This window comes from Centrocercus urophasianus, unplaced genomic scaffold, assembly GCF_019232065.1.
Source record: "Centrocercus urophasianus isolate 14NV4802_14NV808 unplaced genomic scaffold, USGS_Curo_1.0 seq_17, whole genome shotgun sequence".
NCBI lineage: Eukaryota > Metazoa > Chordata > Aves > Galliformes > Phasianidae > Centrocercus > Centrocercus urophasianus.
Window position 1 is genome coordinate 32,001,959 of NW_024884722.1, and position 23,482 is coordinate 32,025,440.

Here is a 23,482-nt window from a genome sequence, read left to right on the forward strand (position 1 = left end):
TTTCAAGAGTTTCTTTATATTGCATTTTATTAGCACAGTATTTTTTCATGATAGCAGAGCTCTTATGCAAACTTAAATACATTCACACTCCCACACACTTATGTCCTCCCTGAAGCAGATTCAGCTTCTGGCTTGGAAATAGAAAGGATGGTACTAGTGATATAGGAGAACCCAGCAGAAGGAGCTACATTGCTTTAATAGTGGCATCAGTATCCAAAAACCCAATGGTCTACATTCAAATATCAAGAAAAATGCCTTCTCCTGTTTATTCACTGGATGCCATAGGATTCTACGTTCTACTAAAAAACAGTGAGCCAGCTGAGAATTCCAACACTAGCAGAAACTATTAAATGGCCTTTAGCTAAGCTAAAGTTCCGAGTTAAACTTCATTTCCAAGGACACGTGCTACGTTTTGAGCAGGAAATAAATATCCTGAAGCTATTTGCTAAGCGTTCAGCCCCAAAAGGTACTATTTGTTCTGAATGCCTCAAGATTAGTGCTCCACAAAATACTTGTCCTGGGGCCTCAGCCCCATCTGTGCTCTGCTCGTCATCGCTCTGTCCACGCGGCTGTGGGGTAGCGTTCCAGCAGCGCGTTCCGCAGCTGGGCTGTGTGGATCTTGTCTCTGGTCTCCACGGTGCAGGTGACCTGGAAAAGGAATTAGGAGCATTCCTGATGGCATGGCAGCATTCTCAGACAAAGGCGTTTCCAGCTAAGTCCTAAAATGCACTTGGGAAAGCAAAATGATCAGTTTGACATAGAAACTCTGGACTTTACATTCCCTATCTATGCATGTGAGAAAGCTGACATTATAGAAACTCTGGGACTCAAGTTCTCATGTATGATTTCAAAACCTTTCAGTAGTCTAACTCTGTTGTCTTCCCAGTTAGAAGAAGAAAGGCTGATCCTCTGCTGGCTCCTGGGCAAATACTTTTGTACTCTTGGTCTCCCTAAGGCCTCCATTAACAACTTCTCCATTCCCTGGAGCAGGTATCTGATGCTGGTGCTGCCTCCTCCACTTCTGATGCTTGCTTCCCTTATTGCAACATTTCTGGGCAACATTTGTTCCAGCACCTTTGTTTTTCACACCTCTTATATTCTCCTAATCTTCTCTCTTGAATTTATTCCCAGATTATCCATCCCTGCAGCATTTTGGCTGTTTTCCTCTAATCACACATCTTGTTACTGTTTCATAGAACCATAGAATGGCCTGGGTTGAAAAAGACCACAATGATCACCTGGTTCCAAACCCCTGCTATGTGCAGGGTCACCAACCAGCAGACCAGGCTGCCCAGAGCCACATCCAGCCTGGCCTTGAATGCCTGCAGGGATGGGGCATCCACAACCTCCTTGGGCAACCTGTTCCAGTGCCTCTGATTTCATTCTGATTTTCTTTGCTTGCTCACTGCGTCACTTCTAGTTCACTGTTGCTCTGCCATTAAGTCAAACTAAACTCAGGTAAACTAGAACTCGAACTCCTACAATTCTGTGATTCTGTGTGATTCTGTGATTCTGTGATTGATAGGTCCCTTTTCTTCTCTTTCCTCCACAGTGACAATCCTGTCACACAACCTCTGAAAACAGTAACTTCAATGCCATTGTTTTCAATTCTTCTTTGGCCCTTTTGATATCTTTTTCTAAATGCTCGCTTTCCTATTGCATCAGTCTAAAATATAAAACAGGTGAGGCATCAACATGAAGGTGCAGAATGAGCATACTAGGTGAATAACTCAAGCCACCTCTAACCCTGTTGCCATTATCACTGATGCCAGAAGTGCCACATGGAAAAAGACCTCAGAATAATGGAAACCTAGCAAGGAAGGGATGCAGGATGAGTCACGGTGTGACAACAGCAAGGCCAATCTACAGAGAACAGGAGCAGCACTAGTCATGGTAATTTCAAGGCAGACTCTTAGAGGCAGATGCCATGTGTAATCTTCCTGTCACAACTGTATCCTTTACAAAAGCAATAAGGCAACACATAAAATTGTCTCAACTCACATGTGTTTATGACAACACTTCTAAATAGGAAATTCGTGAATTCATGTTTCCTGGAATGAGTTTAAAATAACAATCAATAAACCATTAGGAGGACTATTGATAGAGAAACAGCTGTGAGCTCAGCTAATTGGGAAATTCAGTCTAAAAGATCTAGCATGAAATAAACCATAGTGTTTCTGTAATTCTTTGCTTCTTTTTCTGAACATAGTTCTATTCTTTTGTGTGCGTGTGTGTGATTCTTTGGAACAAAAATGATTCTAATTTCTCTCTCCACTGAAAAAAGTGGGATTTCATCCAAAGAAAAGGACAATCACTGAGGACAGGATTAATAATGTGGGAAGAGGAGAGAACACTATGACTTGAACAAGGATCTAAAGGATATCTTGGCACTGAAGTTCCAACATTATACACTCCATGTTTCACATAGAATTCCTAAAGCTTTGCAACCATATCTTTAAGAACACCGTAAATAATAATAATAATAAAAACAACCTCCTATCTCAGCCATCCTGCTTGTTTTGTCCTGAGCAAATCAACTGTTGTGCTAGGAACCACTATGAACTTGTGAGGTTTGGCTCTGATTATTTTGCAGAAGACAGTTGCTCTGCCCTGGGAAAAACATGGGAAAAATGTTGCCTTATCATGTTAATTCTCCTCCTCTCTGTCTTATTTTCTGCTATTGACTGAAATCAGAATGAGTTGGAAAGACTGGAACCAGACTTCTTATAAATATTTTGGATAAATAATGTCTTTTTGTTCTGTTTATGAGCAGCATCCAACAAATGGTAATGGCTATCAAAGTTGGTGTAGTCTATTGTAAATGTAAGACCACTACCAAACAACTCCAGGTATTCATCTGACCTTTTACACATGCCTAATAAAGGAAGAGAGGACATCTGTTCACAACAGAAGCAAAGAGCTGATCACTTTATAACAGCTACAGAGCTAAGCAACAAAGAAGGCAAGTATGTGGAGTATGGAAATTTGCTTTTCCTGTGTGGATTACGCCAATTTACACTGGAATTTTATATTCACAGAGCTCCTTGCTCTTCACTTAACCTGGGAAGGATAATTTATATGAATGCCCAACAGGGCAATCCTCATACTAGTGGGTAGGTGTGAGAGGAATCCTCTCATTATTCTAGGGTATGTACTAACCTAGGTGCTGCTAGGAGGTTACCAACCTACTGATGAGCTATGAGTAAGTGCTGCAAAATGTATTTAATCTACTGCCTGATGTTTCTTATACTACAGGCAAGATAATCCACAACAACTAAGGAAAACTTGTTTGAACTACTGTAACTTGAAATTCATTTCATAAATGTAAGTAGCAGACATAGGCTTTTGATCCAGCAGAGCTCTCAGTGACTGCAGGACCATACTTGTGTAGGAACTTTCTTTTGTGTATTAAAAAGAATAACCCAGTTCATTTTATGGATTTCTCTCCTAGCAGATTGCACTTCTGCTGAACTAAAAAATAAAAAGGCTGTTAAAAGTAAAGACTTAACCATCTAGATGGATCCTTTACTGCAATTAGAGTTCTACTCTGTGGCAGGTAATGTAAAGATTGATTCCAGCCTAAGGATTTAGCTAGCCTGGTTTTTCTTACAGAAAGCCTACAAATAATGGAAGACAGAGGGGTCTTCACTGACTATTGCAGTCTTGTGTGTTTAATTTAACAATTAGAGAAGATAATTAGAAATAATTGAGGTGGTGAGCCAAAGAGGAGGAAAAGGTAAAGACTGATCAATAGTTATTACTCTGCACAACACCAAGCATATAAAAAAATTAAAATACAAATTAATTTGAATTAATTCACAAATACAGTAAAGTTTGTAACTTTGCAGAAGGAAGAAATTTGCGAAATTCTGCTCTGCGTAACTGAACTCCCGTCCTTCATGTGGGCATGTGGGCACTCTGCCTTGTAGATCAGATTTTCCACAATGTTCAAAATTATTTTGGGGTGCCCATCAACTCCTGAATGCCTGATATCTGCATGTTGTGTGTGGAGGTAGAGTAGCCACAGTGAGACAACACTGTGGAATAGAGGAAATGTGAGCAGCATTGTTGACTGTTGGTGAGGGTGAATAGTGATAGGACAAGGAGGAATGGTTTTAAACTGAGACATGGGAGGTTTAGGTTGGATGTAAAGGAGGAAGTTTTTCACTCTGATGGTGGCGAGGCAGTGGAACAGGTTGCCCAAGGAGGTTGTGGATGCCCCATCCCTGGAGGCATTCAAGGCCAGGCTGGATGTGGCTCTGGGCAGCCTGGTCTGGTGGTTGGTGACCCTGCACATAGCAGGGGGTTGGAACCAGATGGTCGTTGTGGCCCTTTTCAACCCAGGCCGTTCTGTGATTCTATGCTGAGTCAAATTATGTGGGTTTGGTGCATTTCTGTGCTCAAGTCAAAGATAGACCACAGCCAGCTAAAGCAATTCTTCATGTTCCTGACTTACTGACTTCATATTCCATTGCTTGAATTCTAGAAAGGATATTCACATTAATCTAAGGTAGCAGTCCTGGGCAATTCATGTAATGTATTATTCATGATACACCATTCTTAGTGAAAATGCGAATTGTTTGTAGGCAAATCACTGGAGCTGCAAATGATAACTTCACTTACTTACATTGGTTTCAGTTCTATATAACAAATAAAGCTATTTCTATTATTTCTATTTCTATTAAGATCATCAAAAACTGAGTAATTTTCTGAATTATTCAATGAACTACTGGAGATGACTGCACACTGAAAGTGCACATTGAAAGTGCACCCTGCACTTCTATTTATGAAGTAATCATCAGCTGCCAGTAGCTTCTTCTTGGTGCAACGTAAGGCTTGAGAAAGCGTAACAGCTGGGGTGAGCAACTTGAGCCCTTACCTTTGTCATACACTTGTGCTCAGGCCTGCTAGCACTAGCATCAACAAGTCGTCTCAGCATTAAACAAGCCGGATAATAGTCAAGCAGGTCTACTCTTGGCTTCCTCAGACTGAGTTTCTAATTTTTAAAATCACAGTAAGATATTCTCTAACGCATTGTGCTGTGGAATGCCATTAAACAAAATGGCTGTATACTTCTGGAGGGCCTCAGAGGAAACTTATTGTCTGACTTGCCCAAGGTCATGCAGGAAATGCTCTATGGCATCCTTCTCATAGCTGAATAGCAGCGTGCTCGGCTATACTCTCTCAGAAGGCCAATAACATGGAATATGTTGGCATCTAGGGACTCCAATCCAACGTGCTCTTTCTGCTCTTTTGCAGAATGCAGGTTGGCCCAAAGGGATTTACTCAAATTGATCTGAACAGACCAAAATAATTAAATGACTTCTGGCCTGAGGGGAATAAACTATGCATACAGCAGATATTACACTGCACAAACTGAGCCAGGAAATGGAGCACCACTGGGAAAATGTGTAATATTATCATAAAGAAAAAGCAACATTTGAGTTATGAATTCATATATTGTTGCAGTCAGAGGAAGATGTGATGGATGTTCTTTTTATGACTGGTCTCTTCCAAGTTATTTAAAACCAGAGCTGGGAAGAGGCCAGACAATCCCATAACTTCAAGCAGGCCTGGGGGCAGAGGGAAAACTGCATTGCTCCACAGTGGCTGCTTCTCTGCAAGGCTGCTGGAGCACCTCACAACCTGGCAGGCTCTTGCTGCTCCATTCCAGAAGTTCTCCTGCACACATGCTGGTCACAGTGGTGAGGAGAAGACTTTCCTAGAAACGTGATGAGCTTAACACATTTTTTTTTTTTCAGATGTGTTGCCTGAGCTCAAATATGAGACACTCATTAAGCAAGTCAACTGGTAATCTATAGCAGAGCCTTGCATGGTTTCATAACAAAAGTGTATCTCAGCTTACCAAGTCACTTATAAATTTTGCTCATTGACTCCTAAGTTAGTGATAGTATGAGATGTTACAGCTATGAAGTGGTTTACAGATGGAAGCATTTATTTAAACAATGTATTTTCCCACACGGGATGTGAGAAACATTACTAATAAAGATTGGTTTAACAAAGGCAAGCTGTGATTTCCTTTCCTTTCCTTCCAACAACTGGGTAAACCATTAAATCTCTACTTTCGGTTAGCTGGTGATGTTAGATGACTCTATTCCTTAGCTCTCATCTGTGTTAGTGCTTCCATATTCCTGGCCATCTAAATTGCTTCAATAGTTGTAAAAGCCTACAGAATTTATTTGTAGATTTGCTGAGAGCTTCTTGTCTGTTTCAATGTTGGGACCTTGGAAGCCATTTTCTATCTGCTCAGGTAAATTAGGGTATAGTCCTCTGCAGGACAGAAATCTAGCATAAGACACAGGGTAAGAAAATATCAAATAGGGATGGAACGAGTCTGTATCCAAAAGAAAATCCCATGGTCTTCCAAGGAATGCGACCTGCCAATCTCATTGCTCACAGCACTTCGTTAAGCATTGGCTGAACTCTGGTGTGACCATAAATCAGACATGGAAAGATTTGTTTCTCCTTGTTTCATCTTCCTCCTTCTTTTTTTATTTTAAAAATTTTTTTTAATATCTCTTATTTTTGCTAGTGAAATATTCCAAAAGCAAAAAAAAATGTAGTTTGAACACAAAGCTTCCTTTTAGAAAGTCATGACTACTTCAAGCACGGATCCTCCCACAGCCCGCACCAGGTGAATAAACACCCACCCATCAAGGCATATTTCCAGAAACATCCCTGAGTTTGAGGCCAAGTTTCCTTCCTTTGGAAATGAAGGGATAAACCCGTAAGGATGACTGCACACAGAGATGACAATCCAGACAGGATTGATTTAGTGTTTCACATAAGCCACTACACTTCTACACTGCTCTGTCAAACACAATCTATATCCACAGTTGAAGGTGTGCATTAAAGGTAGAGTAGATGTAACTATTAAGCCTTTCTTATTAATAGCACTAGTCCAACACACAATGATTTTCATTTCTGATCCAGATTTAAATGCACATGTAAATGCAAATACTTAATTTAATTTTTTTTTTTTATTATTTATACTGACCAAAATGATTCAAAATTCTGTGTGGGTCTGCTTTAGAAGCCAGTGCTCAAAAAGCATTGCTGGTACAGGGCTTTGGTTCTTACAAGCAGTAAAAGAAACAAGCAAAACTTCCCCTACATGAGTTAGCTTTACTATGAAAATATGTGCATTCTTCCATTTCAGCTTAGAGCAAATGCATTTAAATGGTTAAAGGTAGATTAAATATTCCATCTTTCCCAATCACCCTTGTTTTAGTTTTCCAATTAAAGGTCTGCCATTCATTAGGTCTCACCAGACAGAACTACCTGCACAGCCATGGAGCTCTATATATCTGGATGAGTACTTTGTACTTCATATCTCATTACCCAATAGCCTCCCCCAGACTGGTTAAGAGCCATCATGCAAATCCAAAATCCAATTAAATTATTCAGGGACATGAGTTCCTCCCTCTAACCTTCTTGCAATACAGCACCATCAGATGCTTGAAGTGGAAAGTCAGTGAAAACACACCATGTTTGAAATGCAGACAAAAACACTGCATTTTTTCATTTCTCATTTCTCATTCACAGACTGTATTTACTGCGGATTCTGATAAAAGCAGAAAGGAGTCATAGGGATTTTTCTACCCCATGCAATGTCACATTACACCAACCAGGGATCTGGCCTATCTTAGTGGCACAACACAAAATAATGCAGTTAGCCTCAGACACCTCAGAAAACTGGTCATAGCTTCATTGAAGTCCTTCACTATAATCATCTATTCTTTTTTTTTCTATATTCCTTTGTCAACCTACTCCTTTTATCTGTGAGTGGATCTTATTTATTCAGTTTATTCTTTACATCCATAGCTGAAAATACTGAGCAGGTTTTGACACTCAGATGAATTCATATCCAATGCAGGACTCATCACATCCTTCCTCTAGCTGGGAAATTTGATTATTTTAGATTTAAAAGTGAAAATGGAAGAATTTTCTTATCAAACAGCATTACTGAATTCCATTATAAGCCAGGTTAGCAAAGTTTCCAAACTTCCACCCATGATTTCACAAACTAAGTCAGATTAGCCTTGGTTGGCAGCGTGAAACCAGTGGAACCACACCTTTGGTTGGTTTGCTCAACCAGTTGAAATAAGAGATATGTCATGAGGTGAACAATCCTTTCAAGAGATGTCATTAATTGATAACACCTCCTCCCCATTATCATATCAAATACTCAGCAAATACTCCATTCTGTGCTCTTTGAGGTTAAGGTACAAAACTGATGCCCTGGTTGAAAACATGGATTCCTTAAGGGTAAGGGTGCTCTCCATGTTGCTGCATGGCAAGCTGATCTTTGGTAATTACAGCCAGACTACACAGCTGGCTCTTCCTGTTCTAGATGTGTGCTGCAGCTTGCTCATCACTTCCGGCACAAAACTATTTAAGTAATGAAGGTTTGCATTGAGTATTTCACTGGCTGTGTTGCAATAGCAGGTAAAACAGGTCTGGTAGTACGTGTGTGTATGCTGAGCGTTTGGTGAGGCAAGATGCTGTATAATGCAGGTGACATTATCCATTACACTGCTCTGAAAGTCATTGTGCACACTCTATTGGACTCCTCTGGTATCTAGATATCAGAATAAATAGGGGGATGTCAGCACTGTGAGAGGTCCTGGAGTTGCACATCATCTTACCTCAACATTGAAGAGCTCCGATGTCACAAATGTGCGTTCTTGTCTGATATCCAAAACTCTAGATGAAATAAGGGATAAAACAAGTGATAAATTACAGATTACAGCAAACTTTTGTTATTATAAAATTATTTTTGTGTTTGGACAGCAACTATCTGTGCAGTTTTCTGTGTTAGGCACTTGTTCCATGCTCCAGAGGTTATTTTACATAGGAATAAAAATAAAGAAAAAATACTTTTTCTGAAATGTAACACAGAAAACACAGATTAATTAGTAACCTATACTCTTGCCTCCAGAGTACATTTACAAACACGACCAAGTCTTTATTCACCTTTGTGCTCCATTTCACTGTTATCAGTCTGAGTTACCTTGCTTCTTCCCGAGCCAAAACTTCCAGTAGCTTTGAAACATCTGCTGGGCAGTCAGAAATCACCAGGGAAAATCTGCACACTCTGCTCTCAAGGGTCAGGGCACGAGCAATGCATTGCTGCAGCAAATGTAAATCCACATTTCCACTGCAAATAGCAATTGCCACTCTGAAAGAGGAGAGAAAATAGGATTCTCTATTTCTCTTTTCTCTGCAAATGAGTCAGAAACCACAGACACTGAATTCAATGTCAGCTGAGCATCTGCGGGGACCACTCTTTCATAAACATATACTGCATTTCAGAGGGGCTCAGCCCTCTGTGTCAGCTGTGCACAGGATACAGAACCCTATGGAGCCATACTGTCTGAAACCACTCTTGTTTCACATTGTCACTGTTGATTTATTTTTGTTAGCACTGATTAGATGGACAATTCTAGATCTATTTCAAATTTAAAAAGCAACAGCACTTTCACTTGCAAAGGGAGTCTCAGATTCTTAACAGTTAGATGTCATGCATGGTCTATGCTTTCTGTAAGCATTAATTAAATTCATCTCAAACTTGCAAAATGAATACAGAAATGTTTGAAGGGCAAGTGAAGAGCCACATGGTTAGTCCCTGATAACCTGCAGAGCCAGTCCTGTGCACTTTCCCTCTTATTTCAGCTGTGCTGAATTGAACTTTGTTGTCAGACCCTGTAAGCCTGTTCTGGGAAACTGCCTCAGTGGTATTTCAACATATCATGCCGTGCAATGGAAATTTTATCTTGTCTTGAGTGCACGTACATTTAAATACACTGCAGACTATACCCTGAGCTGGGGCTCAAGCTGCTTAAGTCCTAAGTGCTGAAGCCTAGATGTAAGAAAGGAGTTTTATTTAATGCTGAGCACAAGGGTAATCCCAGTGACCGTCTGGGCAGGAGTTCCTGGGGCTGGAAGGTAGGTGTCACCCAGTGACTACAGATGACAGCCTGGCTTGCTTACTCTCATGGCAAAGACCCACTGCAAACCATTGACTTCCATAAGTGGGATGAGAAAAGGCAGCTGGTTGACAAGCCAACTGGGGCTGTGCACAACTGCCTTTTTCACCATCATTTGAGATTATAGGAAAGTGATTTGTCTGGTGTCCAGACTGACATCTGTCTTGTTCAGCACAGTCTTATGTCACACGAATGGTATTTTCAGCCTGAAGTAGATGTCATGGACGAGAGCATTGGCAGCTCAAGGCAGAAATGATCACTCCTCCATTTCCTATCATGACAGCACTCCGCCCCACAGATCCTTATGAAGCCCTGTTTGCAATAACTGCTGTACCTTTTACCCTTCAACTCAGGCAGCTTCCCAGCAACCAGTGCTGCAAGCCCAATGGCCCCTTCTGCATCGACTGTGGCTCGCTCGTACTCCAGCAATCTCAGCATTGAAATGAGGACGTCCTCCTCACTGAGGGCCAGAAAGTGGTATTAAAATGAAACAAAACAAAACAGATAAAACAAATAGCAACCAGTAAATGAAGACAGTACATTTATGTATCAAGGGATTCCTTTAGCCCTGCTGAGAACATAATAATCTCACTGTGGTGTTAAAGTAAGCTGTGTTGCTGGGAATGAATGGAGAGTCTTATTATTTAACTATGATTGCTTTTATTATTATTATTAGCAATAAATAAATAAATAAATAAATAAATAAATATTGTCTATACAATTAATATAAATACATAAAAATAAATACAGAAATAATAATTATTAAATGACAGGGAGATATATATATATATATTTTTTTTTACTTGACCCATTATGCTAACTATATCCCATTAGGTAAATGCAGTCTTCAAATTTGGCATCTCAGCAGACTGGGAAGACTTCTGCCAAAGGCTTCTTTCAGTTGGTGTAAAATGCAACAAGAACACAGAGGGTTTTCACCCAGAGGGTGGTTAGGCACTGGAACAGGTTGCCAAAGGAGGTTGTGGATGCCCCATCCCTGGAGGCATTCAAGGCCAGGCTGGATGTGGCTCTGGGCACATAGCAGGGGGGTTGAAACTGGATGATCATTGTGGTCCTTCTCAACATAGACCATTCTGTGATTCTATGAGGAACAAGTTCTATACCCAGAGCAGAAGAGGTTATTAGCAACAAGCAAAGAGTTTTGGCCAAAGGGGGCGGATACATGAAATCAGGCTCACTATCTCTGGTGTCAGCAACATCATATTTGCGGTGATGCTCCCATAATATTATTTATTTCACTCTTTTTCATCACCTACCTCACAGCAACAACCTTATCCACAAGTTTCCCAGTCAGCTGCAAAGAGTTGCTGCCAAAGCAAAGTCCACTCACATCTGCAAATTTTAAAATACAAAAATATGAGGCTGGCTGCTCTAGAAAAGTTTAACATATTTTAGAATCCAGACATTGTTTTATTTCCTTGATGAGCACAGCACATTGCTATTCTGAGATCTCAGGTTGCTTGATATTTATATTTGACAGACATCTCTCAGGAAGATTTTGCCATTTGGGTCCTTGTTATGAAAACCTCCTCAGTGCACAGTGAGTCCTCCATCAGAGAAGAACCACTCAGAGCAGCACTGGGTTTGCAGCCACATTAGGACAGCCTGCAAAGGAGCACAAAGAGAGGCAGAACTTCCCGAGTTATGTGATTTGTTTATAAAACCCCCATTAAACCTACAGCTTCGGGGGATTTTAACATCAGGTAAACAGGATATGCTTAATTTGCTTAAGACCTGAGTGTTTCTTATGCAAATTATATGGAAGCAACTGAATTGTTTATAAACACTGTTATTCTGAAAGCAGCTCTGCTAGTCTAAATACTTAAGCACCAGATCTTTCTGGCATTTTTTATAAATTAGTCTTTTACACAAGAGCTTCCCCATTGTCTTCACTGGCTCAGACATTGTGTGTGAGCACAGCGGTCAGATAAATACTCTCATATTTGTGAAGTGTTCCCCAAACATTTCGGGTACTGCAAAAAAGAAAGAGTACTGCACCTCAGAGAGGTGTGTCAGAAGCTGCTTTTACAACACGAATGAATTCTGACTCTTCAGAAAAGTTTTTTTTTAATTATATTTAAACTGATTTAGTTGGAAAAGACCATGAAGAGGTGGGTGAAATCAATTATAGCCTTTATTTCACATCCAAAAGAAGAACCCATTTTCTCACCTCCATAAAAGTGATGGTTGTTGCAAGCCTGGTCTTCAGCTGGATGGCCAGCCTTCAGGGACTGCTGCAATACAGGAAAGCTTTCAGATTCAACCCCCTGGGGAAGGCAAACAACAGCATTGTTTAGTGTTGAAGTTATGACAGAAGTCGCTGTCAAAGTCAACTCCAAAAAATCTACACCACATTTCTTCTTAGAATCAGCACTAATGCAACTTGAAATTCACTCATATTCTAAACGTGCATTCACTTTTCTATGCAGTTTAAATTTAAGAAGGGATGGGGAATATTTTTAGAACAAATTTCCGTAGAAATTTCAGAGTGAACTGAAAATGAGTACAAAAGGCAAAAAGCTTTTCATCTTCCTAAGCGTATTGTTTTGCAAAAAGTACAAAAGACACAGATGATGATAATGTGAAATCCAATCTCATTGCCATGTATGGGATGATGCATGGATACTGAGGAGTAAAGGTGAGCGGGGGGTGGAATTGGTTTCGGTGTTTTAAGAAATCCTTCACAGAACATGTTGATTGAAAAATAAATACTGATTGAGCGTGTTATTTCACAGCTGTGAAATATCCATTTTGTGATTAGTAAAAGCTCCTCATTTGTTTTATCCTACCTTTTTATCTCATTCCTCATCACTTTTGAAGCAGAACTATGTTTGAAAAGAATGTATTGAAAAGCCTGATGATTAAATTACTGCCACCTTCTACAAATGGAGATTCCATTAATCTACAATGTCAAATACATCCATAAATTACAGCAGCAGAACTTCCTAGACGTAAGTCCACAGCACTGTAATATAATCAGGACAGCAATGCTACATTATGGATCTTTAGAATCATAGAATGGCCTGGGTTGAAAAGGACCACAATGATCATCTGGTTTCAACCCCCTGCTGTATGCAGGGTCGCCAACCACCAGACCAGGCTGCCCAGAGCCACATCCAGCCTGGCCTTGAATGCCTCCGGGGATGGGGCATCCACAGCCTCCTTGGGCAGCCTGTTCCAGTGCTTTACCACCCTATGAGTGAAAAACTTCCTCCTTCCTCTTTTACATCCCTCTTGAGCACTTTGAACCGTGGTATCCTAAGGATCCAACTTTTCCAGTAAGAAATCAATCCAAAACACGGAACTGGATTCCATGTGCTTTGGAAGAACCTTCTTAAATATCTTAAATCCAGCCAGAAGGCAGGTGGCTGCAAGGCTCTCAGGCCCATCTTGCAGGGAAAGACCATGGCCACAGGTAGTACCCATCCCCAGCACAGGCAGTCCATGCCAGCAGATCACTATATTCCAGTGCTTTTGGAAATAAAAATCTGTGGCAAAAGTTATCAAAATGCAACTCTTGCTAGGTGAGAGCAAACTTACAATGACAGAAATACGTGGGTTGAGGTGTTTTAGTGCAGCAGCCGAGCCTGCCAGCAAGCCACAGTGGCCTCCTGCAGGCAAAATCACTGCATCCAGCTTGGGCACCTGCTCGTACATCTCCAGCCCCATGGTGCCAAGGCCTGACAGGTACACAGCACTGTCCTCCCTGTGGGAAAGAAAGGCACAGATCAGCAGGGCTGTAGGAAAAGCATACGAGTAAATGCACAGTGAAGCCAGGAGTTGATGTGGTTGTAACACGCTTTGTGAAGAGTGATGTTCTCTACCAGATGAATATGTTGTGCCATTGACAAACAGGGAGGAGCGAAATCAAAATGTGAGAAAAAAAATTATGACAAAGCAAAACCCTACGAAAAGCAGAGGTACAAGTGCTGTAGGTATAGTCAGGTCAGCAAGTGCCTCAAGTCACCTGAATCTCTGCATTTGGGCCTAATAGGGGTGCTAGTTATCACATAGGAGTGGGTCCTACAATTAAAGCAGTAAACAGCAATCAGTGAGAATGTGTAGAATGGTTTGGCCATGGGTAGGCCTTCCAAACAGCATTTAGGCTGAAGAGCCCATTGCTCTGTTATCAACACCAGGGATTTACAGATCTGGTAAGGAGACAAATCATTTTTCTGTTGTCACCATTTCTTAAGTTCTATGAACTCTGAATGTTGTAGCCAAAACTAAAAGCAAAGTCTGAAAAGAAGTTCTTTTTCTCTTATAAGTAGAAGTGCACATCCATTATAATTAGGAATTTTTATGAAATTTAAGCAGGTTTTTTTGTTGTTTTTTTTGCAAATACCAGACTGCTCTGGAATTCTGTCTTTTCACAGACCAGGGCCAGTATCTGATGCTTTCACATTGCTTTGGAATACCTAATGAAAAGATAATCAAAGGATTTGTCTGCCAAAACTCTCACTTTCACACAACGGTAATTTAATGACCAGAACGAGGACAAACAGAGTCAAAACACTGAGGAAATGTCCACTGTGCAGTCATATGATTTACTTGGATCTGTTTCTAAAAAGATGTTTTGAATTTTATTTAGATGTTGGCAATGCTGAAAATGTAGGATAAGACAGACAGTCAAGAAATTACAGAGGAACCAGTAACTGAACTCTTGAATTTATTGTGTTTATCAAAATACTTTGGGAGGTCTCTTCCTCTTTTCTATACATAACAAAATTTTTGTAAATATTATTGCCTCCTGATTTATTTACTTATTTTCTGGAGTCTTATTCACAAATAAAATTCAGAAATTAGTTGTCCCTGCAATTCTGGGGACTTGCAAAGATGGATTAAAATGTGGAATACTCAACTTATGAACAGAACTGCTCTGACTAAAAATTGTTTCCAAAGGAGAGTGCTCTGTACATAAAGATTGATTAGATTTGAGTGTTTTAGATAAACATGGGTTTTTTACTAGTATCTAATTAGAATGCCAGTTCACTGATTAGCCTTAAGTTTCTTGTAATAAATGGGTGATTTTATTTGCACTGTGATCGATCATTTGCTCTTTCAGTATCATATTGAAGGAAGGGCAATGAAGAGGAGCAGATAATTTTAAAGATTGTATATTCAAGCATGTATTTATGAGTGACAGGTAGAAATCTGGCCCTTTGCGATCTGAAACACACAACATATCAACAATCAAAATGGGCTGCCAGGCTGCAGGTTGACAATGAAATTCCGACTTGGCAGTTAGCAGGCTCTAGTCCTGATGAAGGGTGCCAAAGCTACCTGCTGCCCTCCTTAGAGAGGTAGACTACCCAAACCAGAAGGGAACTAGGACATCTGATTGGTATTTGGATAAGGAATCACATGAGAAAAAATTGGACTCCCAAGGAAGGAAGGTGCGTAATTCATTGTGGCACCCTAATATCTCACAAATCAATCATTCTCACATCATCCCAAAGGTACTCTGTGATTTAGTGGCAATCTTCGGATTATGTTTATCATAAGGTCCTGACCTACCACCTATAGAAACTGGAAATCCTGTGTTACCTGAGCAGCAATTGCGTAGACTTCATGACCGAATTCCACCTTGGAAAATCACATTTCCTTCCTGGAATTTTACAGGAAGTCACAACTGGATGAAAAATTCCCTCTCCTAATTCAACAACTGCACGCTCATTTTCATAACACTGCATTTTAATTGCACTCAAGAAATGGGACGCACTGACATGGACACACCCAACTACAGGACATTACGTGCACCGGTGAGACTTAAGAGAGGCATGTAATGCCTGTTTCAGAAAGGAAAGAAGGAGTTGCTGGTTAAGGAGATCAGAGAATCCACAAAGACACTTTTCTTTATCCCAGCAGTACTGCAACAAGCCTGATCAATAAATACATTTCATCTCTTGGATCTCATCTGCCTACCCCAGTAGAGGACTGGGTCCTCGATGGTTGCAGTTGTTTTCAGTATTCACTTGTTACTTACATTTTTTTTTTCTCTCCTATATTCAGTGAGCAATAAATAAAGAAAACAAACCCACCGGCTTGCGTTGTGTGGGAATGCTTTTAGTATGTGGAAAAGCATTACTGTGATTTTTTAGGTATCAAAGGATAGTGTCGCTGAGGATTCTAGGCAAACTAGAATTAAAATAAAATAAAATTCCATTTCAGAAGTTCCTTTCTAAAGCAGAAGGATGGCTAGTCTTTTATGAGTGGCTTTGGCAAGTGGTGGTGAATATGTGGCAGAAACACTGAAGATGACTTCTATCCATACATGCACTTGTCTCTCTGGGAAAATTATCCCAGCCTATACCTAACAAAATGTGGCTCACAACTCCAAGCTTTTTTATGTTGTCGCTATCTTTCAAGGTTGTTTTTTTTTATTTTTCCTTCAGATTGTGAAAAAACTCATCTGTGAAGAGAAACATTTTAATTAAACATAGTGATAAATTGGATATCTACTTCTTACTACTTGAAGCAGAATAAATCAGTGTTTTGACGTTATCAATGATAATGTCATTTAGAACTCATCAATGCCAGATGATTTACACATACTGTCCCTAGAGCTTCACGTGCCCAGAAAATATTGCCCTTACATAACACAAATAATTATTTGGGTAGGAGGTGAAGATTAAACATGAAATTATAATACAACAATTATTTATTATGTGCAAATGCAATAGCTGATGCAAGCCAACTTGGAGCGAATGCTCTGATTGAAAAACATCTGTCAGAAATTTGGAAATCACAAGATTATGGAAAGCTATGGTTTCTCAAAAAGAACATGACTGGTTTTAAAATTCAGTGGAGTCTAGGATACCTTCCTTGCAAGTCTCAGTCTGAGGAAAGGCTGAGCCCACGGCAACAGCTGATGCGCACCAACCAGCCCTGCGGCCTCCAGCTGCTAGCAGAACTCCCTGTGCAGCTGTAGAGTAGTTTTTAATATTGCTTCCCTAGTGAACCAGTTAGGAAAGAATTAAGGACTCTTTATATCTTGTTCATTCTGAAATCCTCTTTCCAAGCAATATCACCCATTATTGCTGTGTTTGTGGCAGTAGGGCTAACAGCCCAAGGGAGCAGGCTCTCACTTCAGTAAGAGCTGTATCAACTCACAGTGGTGGATAAAGCCTTGCAGCCTACACAGAGGCAGCAATAGCCTGGATGTGAGACTGCAACTTAGTGCATCAGAGGGAGCTGTGTCATGATAGCGATCCACCCCTCTGCCCTTTCAGTGATCTTACTTCAAAAAAGCTTAGAAGAAAGAAAACTGAAGGCAAAGGCAGAAGAGACTGCAAAGAGAAAAGGAAGAAAAGGAACACTGAACCAGTTCTAAATAATTCTACCTCTGGCTCTAATTGTATTTTTATTAGACCTGGCTTATTCCATGAGCTCAAATAGCTCACAAACTCCATTTTATAATTAACTACTTCAACTTTCAGTCATCCTCAGCTACTTTAAATACGTGTGTGAAGTAGCCTCCTAATGAGCTTCCTTCAAGGAAAAAACAAATTTGACAAGTCACACAAGATATTTTGCAGCATTAATCTCTTGCTCTATCCTACACTTCCAAACCCTTTGTGTTTAAGGTTAACTTTAACCCACCTTGATCCTGAGAAAGAGACCAAAAACAGACCGAACCTCAGTGCATACTGACATGTTTCATAAAGATTTAACATACACCTGTAATTTTATATAAATATATATATATGTACACACACACACACAAGATATATTCATCCCATGAAGTTCCTGATCAGGAAGTTTCCTTAACTTTGGGAAAATGGGAAGCGCCTCATTTTGGATTCCATTCCAAAGTGTTACAGAAAGATTTACTGTTTGCACCTTAGAAAATAAAAGTACCTCAGTTACAGGAGCCTTTTTATGATATATGAGCAAATGTTCAGTTAATGACAACTAATCAAACCACTTGTTTTTACTTTAGTGCTATGGTCTTTCTAAACAATCTGACTTCCCACTTACTCTTCCAGGTAGAGATAACCATTTTCCTGTGCCAGCCTTCTTGCATGCATCTGGGAGTCCTTAGCTGTAGTGCCATAGGATATAACCATGGCACCGTACTCACGGCACATTTTCACTCTGGCAGGGGAAGTGCTGGTTGACATGATGACAAAAACTGGGATATGAAGCTCTGAGGCATGGTAAGCAACAGCCATGGAAAAGTTCCCATCTGAAGCCACAATCACTCCCTTCCTTTGCTGATCCTAAAAACACAGAAAAGTTTAATGCACGTTATGCAGTATCACAAATTTGTCTCATATAATTCTTGATCAGCCTAGTGGTCTGACATTTTTCTATTAGGAAGTTCTCTTTTCCTCTGCTGTCTAATAATCTTAGGGTATTGTGAAACAGTACACATATCTGAGGTGATTTTTAGACACAGAACTAAGACAGCATAAGATCAGTCCCTGTTCCTGGATTGAGATCCTTTTCCTCATCCACTGTCAATTTCATCGTCACTTCAAATTTGGTGGTTTCATGTATCAGAACACATACACATATAAGCAATCCCATCTAAACATCACAGGAAAACAGAAGGTTACACTTTGCCAATTATTCTTTCAAACATTTTAAGTATTCACCACTGGATTGGCCATGCATAAGTACAACATGTTACATTGAGGTATTTTTCACCCAGAGGATGGTGAGGCACTGGAACAGGTTGCCCATGGAGGTTGTGGATGCCCCATCCCTGCAGGCATTCAAGGCCAGGCTGGATGTGGCTCTGGGCAGCCTGGTCTGCTGGTTGGTGACCCTGCACACAGCAGGGTGTTGGAACCAGACGATCATTCTGGTCCTTTTCAACGCTGGCCATTCTGTGATTCTATGATTTGCAGACCTATCTATGTTGTTTAACACAGTGGTTCAAAAGTCAAGAAGCACCACAGGTAAAGTCTAATTGTGTTTGATTGCTGTGAAACAGAACAAATTATTTATCTTTATACTTGACATTTTGTTATACCTGAGGCAGTGATGTCAGAAGATAAAGCACACCTCTCTCCTTCACAGATCCCGTGTACTGGAGGAACTCTTTCTTTAGGTAGAGGTCAACTCCATACAGCTTGGATAGCCTGGAGTACTGGACAACAGAAACATGATTATTGTGGTGATGGACCTAAAATTAAGAAAAACCTGCCCCATTCAGGCAGGCATACAAATGCTGTGCAGGATCCCCAAAAAGTACATTTACAAAATCCTGTGCTAGGAGCTCCCACTTGCTGCTCCCTATGAAAATCAGGCCGCAGAACTTAAGGAAATCGCTTCAGAAACTAAGAGGATAGCAGTTCCTAACCTAAACACCCTAAATTATAGAGACTGCTTAAACAAAACAGGAGAGCACTGGACATGAAATGCTGCTTTACTGGACCTTCACATACCTCCCCACTGCTACTCGTTCTGTTTTTTAGAGCATCTTGGATTCTACAGTAAGGAGAAAGGATTTGAGGAGTTGAATCCTGTGACTTTGTGCAGTTGCTGCCTCCTACATTTTAAAATGAACATTAGTCATAGAAGTGGTATACTTCAGGTATGTCTTTTTTTAAGTATTGATTGTCAACATTTTAACTCTTCAAGTTTTCTTTTTCTGCTTTTTTTAACTGAGGCTTTTTTACATGGCATAAATACAACAGCTATTTCTAGCAATGGAGGCGTCCATCTATACTCACCTGTAGCAACCCAATTTGTGAGAGTCAATGTCCCACCCTCTAACTTTTCCCTTTTGTAACCTTGCCCTTATCTAGGGACCACGGATACCAAGTCTGAGGATACCAAGTCAGCACAGTGCAGCCTCTGCTTGGCATCCATAAAGCCAACACAAAACAACACAAAAGTTCCTACGTCAGGGCCCAAATCAATGTCCAATTCAATTCTGTCCTTGCTTCCCTTTACTTAATACCTCTGTAACATCTGTCATGAGCATGCGTCATGCCATGTCTCAGCTTCAGGCAGATTGCTGACTGAAGGAGGATGCTTCACTCGTGGTACTGCCTGGAGTTTAGGAACCAGGATGCAAAGTATTTGTCTGTTCAGTTAATCGAGTAAGTTTTAGTCAAACTTGCTTCTTTATGCAAATGAAAGCTCTGAAAGCGGCTCTTACCTCCCACTCCGGAATTCCATTTAAGCTATTTAAGTTAAGGGGCAGAGTTGCCTGAGAGCAACTGTGAATAGGCCCAAGAGAACTTCACTGCCTGTGAGTAGGAGCACTGTCAATGTATGAGGAGCTCCATATCACACAGATGCCTCTGCAGGGACAGAAGATGGGCTCCATGGTTCACACTTCTTTTCTCACACTGTGTATAGAGCAGGAGCCATGCTTAGGGAGCAGTTAGGGAATTAGGACTGAGGTACAGATCCCAGTACTTGGGAGTTGTTTGTCAGATCCATCCAAGCAGGGGGTGCAAATGAATCCTGCTGTGGGCATGTGGCCAAGACTACCCTTATTCTGGGAACAGAGCCAAACAAAAAAAAAACAACAAAAAAAACCTACTGAAAATCATTATGATACCTCTGGATCAGGCACAATCTAGTGCTGTGCACTGCAGACCCAACTGACCTGCACCCACAGACTGCCAGCCCCAGATAGGGGCTCACACATCACGTTCCCTTTTCCATGCAGTCCAGAAAGACAACTGACAGCTGGTGAGGCCAGTGGTGTGCCCAGGAAGACATCTCTGCAGAGTGACTTGGGGCTGCTCTGCTCATCTGCCACTTAGCAAAGACTCCTTTCCCACAGCAAGAAAAAAAGGAGATCAGCCAAACAGTGCCTACAGTCGTCTTCCTGAGGAGCTCCCAACAGCAGAAAGACATCTTGAATCCAATAGCTGAAGTCTGCACTGAAGAGATGGTGCAACTGCACCTCTCTTACGTTTGAACAGACGCTTCTGCATCTACAATGAGAGCGTTTCCATGTGTGTGTTTCTCAATGCCCTTGTTTTGTTGAAGAGGCGTGTGGCAGAACCACCTGGTCACAGTACAGAGCCAGGCTTCCCAGGCTTCCCAGGCCAGGAAGCAATATCTGATCCTTCACACTTCCCAGATGCGTGGGCTGGTTCCAAAAAAGACCCCCTCACATGACTCCTTACCCTGACACTAACACAGGGACTCCCTGTAGCATGAGTTTTTCACCCGGAGCATAATACCACATTGCATTAAGTCAGTGCCTAATGTGGTTTATCCTTTGTTTACAGGTCACTGCAATCTTCGAGGATTACACTTTGCAGTTAGCACAAACAGGTAAGTAGAAAATGATTACTGACAGTTCACAACAACTAATATGGACTCAGGTCATCTCACACAAATCCACCTGCTACAGTGAACGCTCTTCATTCATTTCCAACCAACTTCTATTAAAAAAATAAAAGCACTATTAAGAGAGCTTAAAGACATAAGAATCCCCTACCATGCAAGGGGTTTTCTGAACACCGGACTGGATTTTGAAAGCTGCTGCACTAATGTCTTCAAATCGAATCAGTTTGTTGTGGCTGGACAGGCTGGTCCTGCTGCTTGACTGAGGGAGGAGGGAAAGGGCATCCCCAAGTAACTCCTCATTGCGGCTGACTATCTTCATTTCCCACGTCTTCACATCCCCATTGAGGTAATCCTCCTCAACGAAATCTTTCAGTCTTTCAGGGTTGATTGGTGGTGGCCTCTGCCCAATGTGTCCATTTCTTATTGGCCCATCCTTACAAAGGCGAAGATCACAAAGTGCTGGACCATCTTGTTTCTTTATTTTACTGTCATCCCTGGAAACAAATAGGAAAGCTTAGATGATTAAAGGCTTGAATTTAGCATTTAAGTTACTCTTAAATCAATTGCACGTCTCAGTTGCTCTTTGCAAGCTTCAGACTAAATTATTAACATCTTCTTAACTATCTTGTAGAGGGATTGAAAGCTACTGTGACCAGCCAGTTTTTACTAAAGGCACAGATGACTTGACAGGCAGACAAATTGTGTCATAGCCAATTAAATAGGAAAAATATCATGCACGCTGTCTGGGCAGGCAGAAAATACTTGGTCTTTGGAAAAGAGCTGATAGTGTGCCTGGCCTGTGGATATAACTGTGCAAATAGTATGAGTCTCTCTACATAAAGTAGAAGGAGAAGAATCTCTTGGAAGAGATTATTTTCTAAAAAATCAGCATGGTAAAATATGTCAGAGATAGACCATAGGCCAAAGACAAAAAACATTCATCAGTTTTGCAAAGTAATTTCAATTTAAGCTATGCATTCATTCGTCAGCAGAATAGGTCAAAGCAAATGTCATCCTAATTCTAGAGCAGCAATGTACATTGCAATAAGTTTGTAAAAGAACTTCAAAAATATTTAGAAACAGCTGCTTTTTGAGCAACTGCCCTACTTTTAATGGTCCATTTTCTGTGTGGTTCCATAAGCTATGCTTGAAGCTCTGCTTCCTATTACACCTCCAGTTGTCCCATTGAGGAGTTCACATAACAATATGAGCAGCACAAGGGGTTCTTTTTAGTGGGAACTATTAGTGATATGGTGGATGGTTGGACTGGATGATCTTGGAGGTCTTTTCCAACCTTGGTGTTTCCATGATTCCGATTCTGTAATATTTGAATCAAGTACTATACTGGTGGCATCAGTCATTCTTAAATCTTCTCTCTCCAAAATGTCTCGTATCAATGCCTATTTTCTAAAACATACAAACAAATAGATAATTGATACAATTTTAATTTATGTTGACATTCATGATTTACGACATTGTCCCAAGAGGTATCTTAAAGCTGATACATCCAAAGAGCAGACATTGTGTTTTCAAATTAAGTAGTGTATCAAGTAGATCTGTTCTACACTTTGCTGCTCATTTCTTCTCGTTTGGGGGTTAAAGAGTTGGAACATTATTAAGGATGTTTGAGTTGCTGTGTTAGGCCTCGTGCATGTTAGTAAGCTTAATGCAGATATGAGAATCAGATCAAACTGGCAAACTTGTCACGGCACAGCCCACAGATCTGGAAACCAAATGAGACTATTGCATAAACAACAACTGCTGTGATGTAAGGGACCACACCTCTGCTAGGAGCTCATCTCTGCCATCCGCAACGCCCCCAAAGAAGTAAAACCCTTTTCTACACAGTAGCAGATTACCACTCCAAAAAGAATAGAACATATTTATCTTATCTCTAATTCTCTAATCATGTTATCTAAAGTGTTTAGCAAGCATTAGCAATGAATGATATTATGCTGGGTTTAAGCATAGAGTGAAATACAAACATAAAATATAACGAGCAAAAATCTATGATTTTTTCCAGGCGATTTTTTTTACTGATTGGAATTTGAAACAGAAAATACATTCTCATTTGCTCCCAGTGCTTGCTGCAATGAACTACAAAAGGTCTGTTAAAAAGATAGGCAAAAGCCCATTGATAAATCAGGGTTCTGTTAGAAAGTACAAATTACAGGGTAACATCCCCC

At 40.6% G+C, this 23,482-nt stretch overlaps 1 protein-coding gene and 1 long non-coding RNA gene across 2 annotated transcripts; both read right to left on the reverse strand.

Annotated features, from left to right (window-relative positions):
• Window positions 1-5: 5 nt before the first annotated feature.
• LOC122160404 lies at window positions 6-9,137 on the reverse strand. Its single transcript, XR_006168806.1, has 3 exons — window positions 8,998-9,137; window positions 8,670-8,727; window positions 6-648 (listed from the first exon to the last, which is right to left on the reverse strand). It is a non-coding gene; the product is annotated as an uncharacterized LOC122160404 (long non-coding RNA).
• Window positions 9,138-9,834: 697 nt separating this feature from the next.
• LOC122160082 (L-threonine ammonia-lyase-like) lies at window positions 9,835-21,615 on the reverse strand. Its single transcript, XM_042818301.1, has 8 exons — window positions 21,448-21,615; window positions 19,012-19,128; window positions 18,012-18,253; window positions 13,572-13,737; window positions 12,202-12,298; window positions 11,288-11,363; window positions 10,345-10,470; window positions 9,835-9,883 (listed from the first exon to the last, which is right to left on the reverse strand). Exons 1-8 carry the CDS (start codon window positions 21,613-21,615, stop codon window positions 9,835-9,837), a joined length of 1,041 nt encoding a protein of 346 aa, XP_042674235.1.
• Between the last annotated feature and the right edge of the window lie 1,867 nt (window positions 21,616-23,482).

Coding starts and splice junctions, on each gene's coding strand:
- LOC122160082 (XM_042818301.1), bottom strand. CDS start 21,615: ATGAAGATAGTCAGCCGCAATGAGGAGTTACTTGGGGATGCCCTTTCC. Junction 19,129..21,447: donor TTCAGAAAACCCCTTGCATG/GTAGGGGATTCT, acceptor TCTGTTGTCCAG/TACTCCAGGCTATCCAAGCT. Junction 13,738..18,011: donor GGTTATCTCTACCTGGAAGA/GTAAGTGGGAAG, acceptor TCTTTCCCACAG/GGAGGACAGTGCTGTGTACC.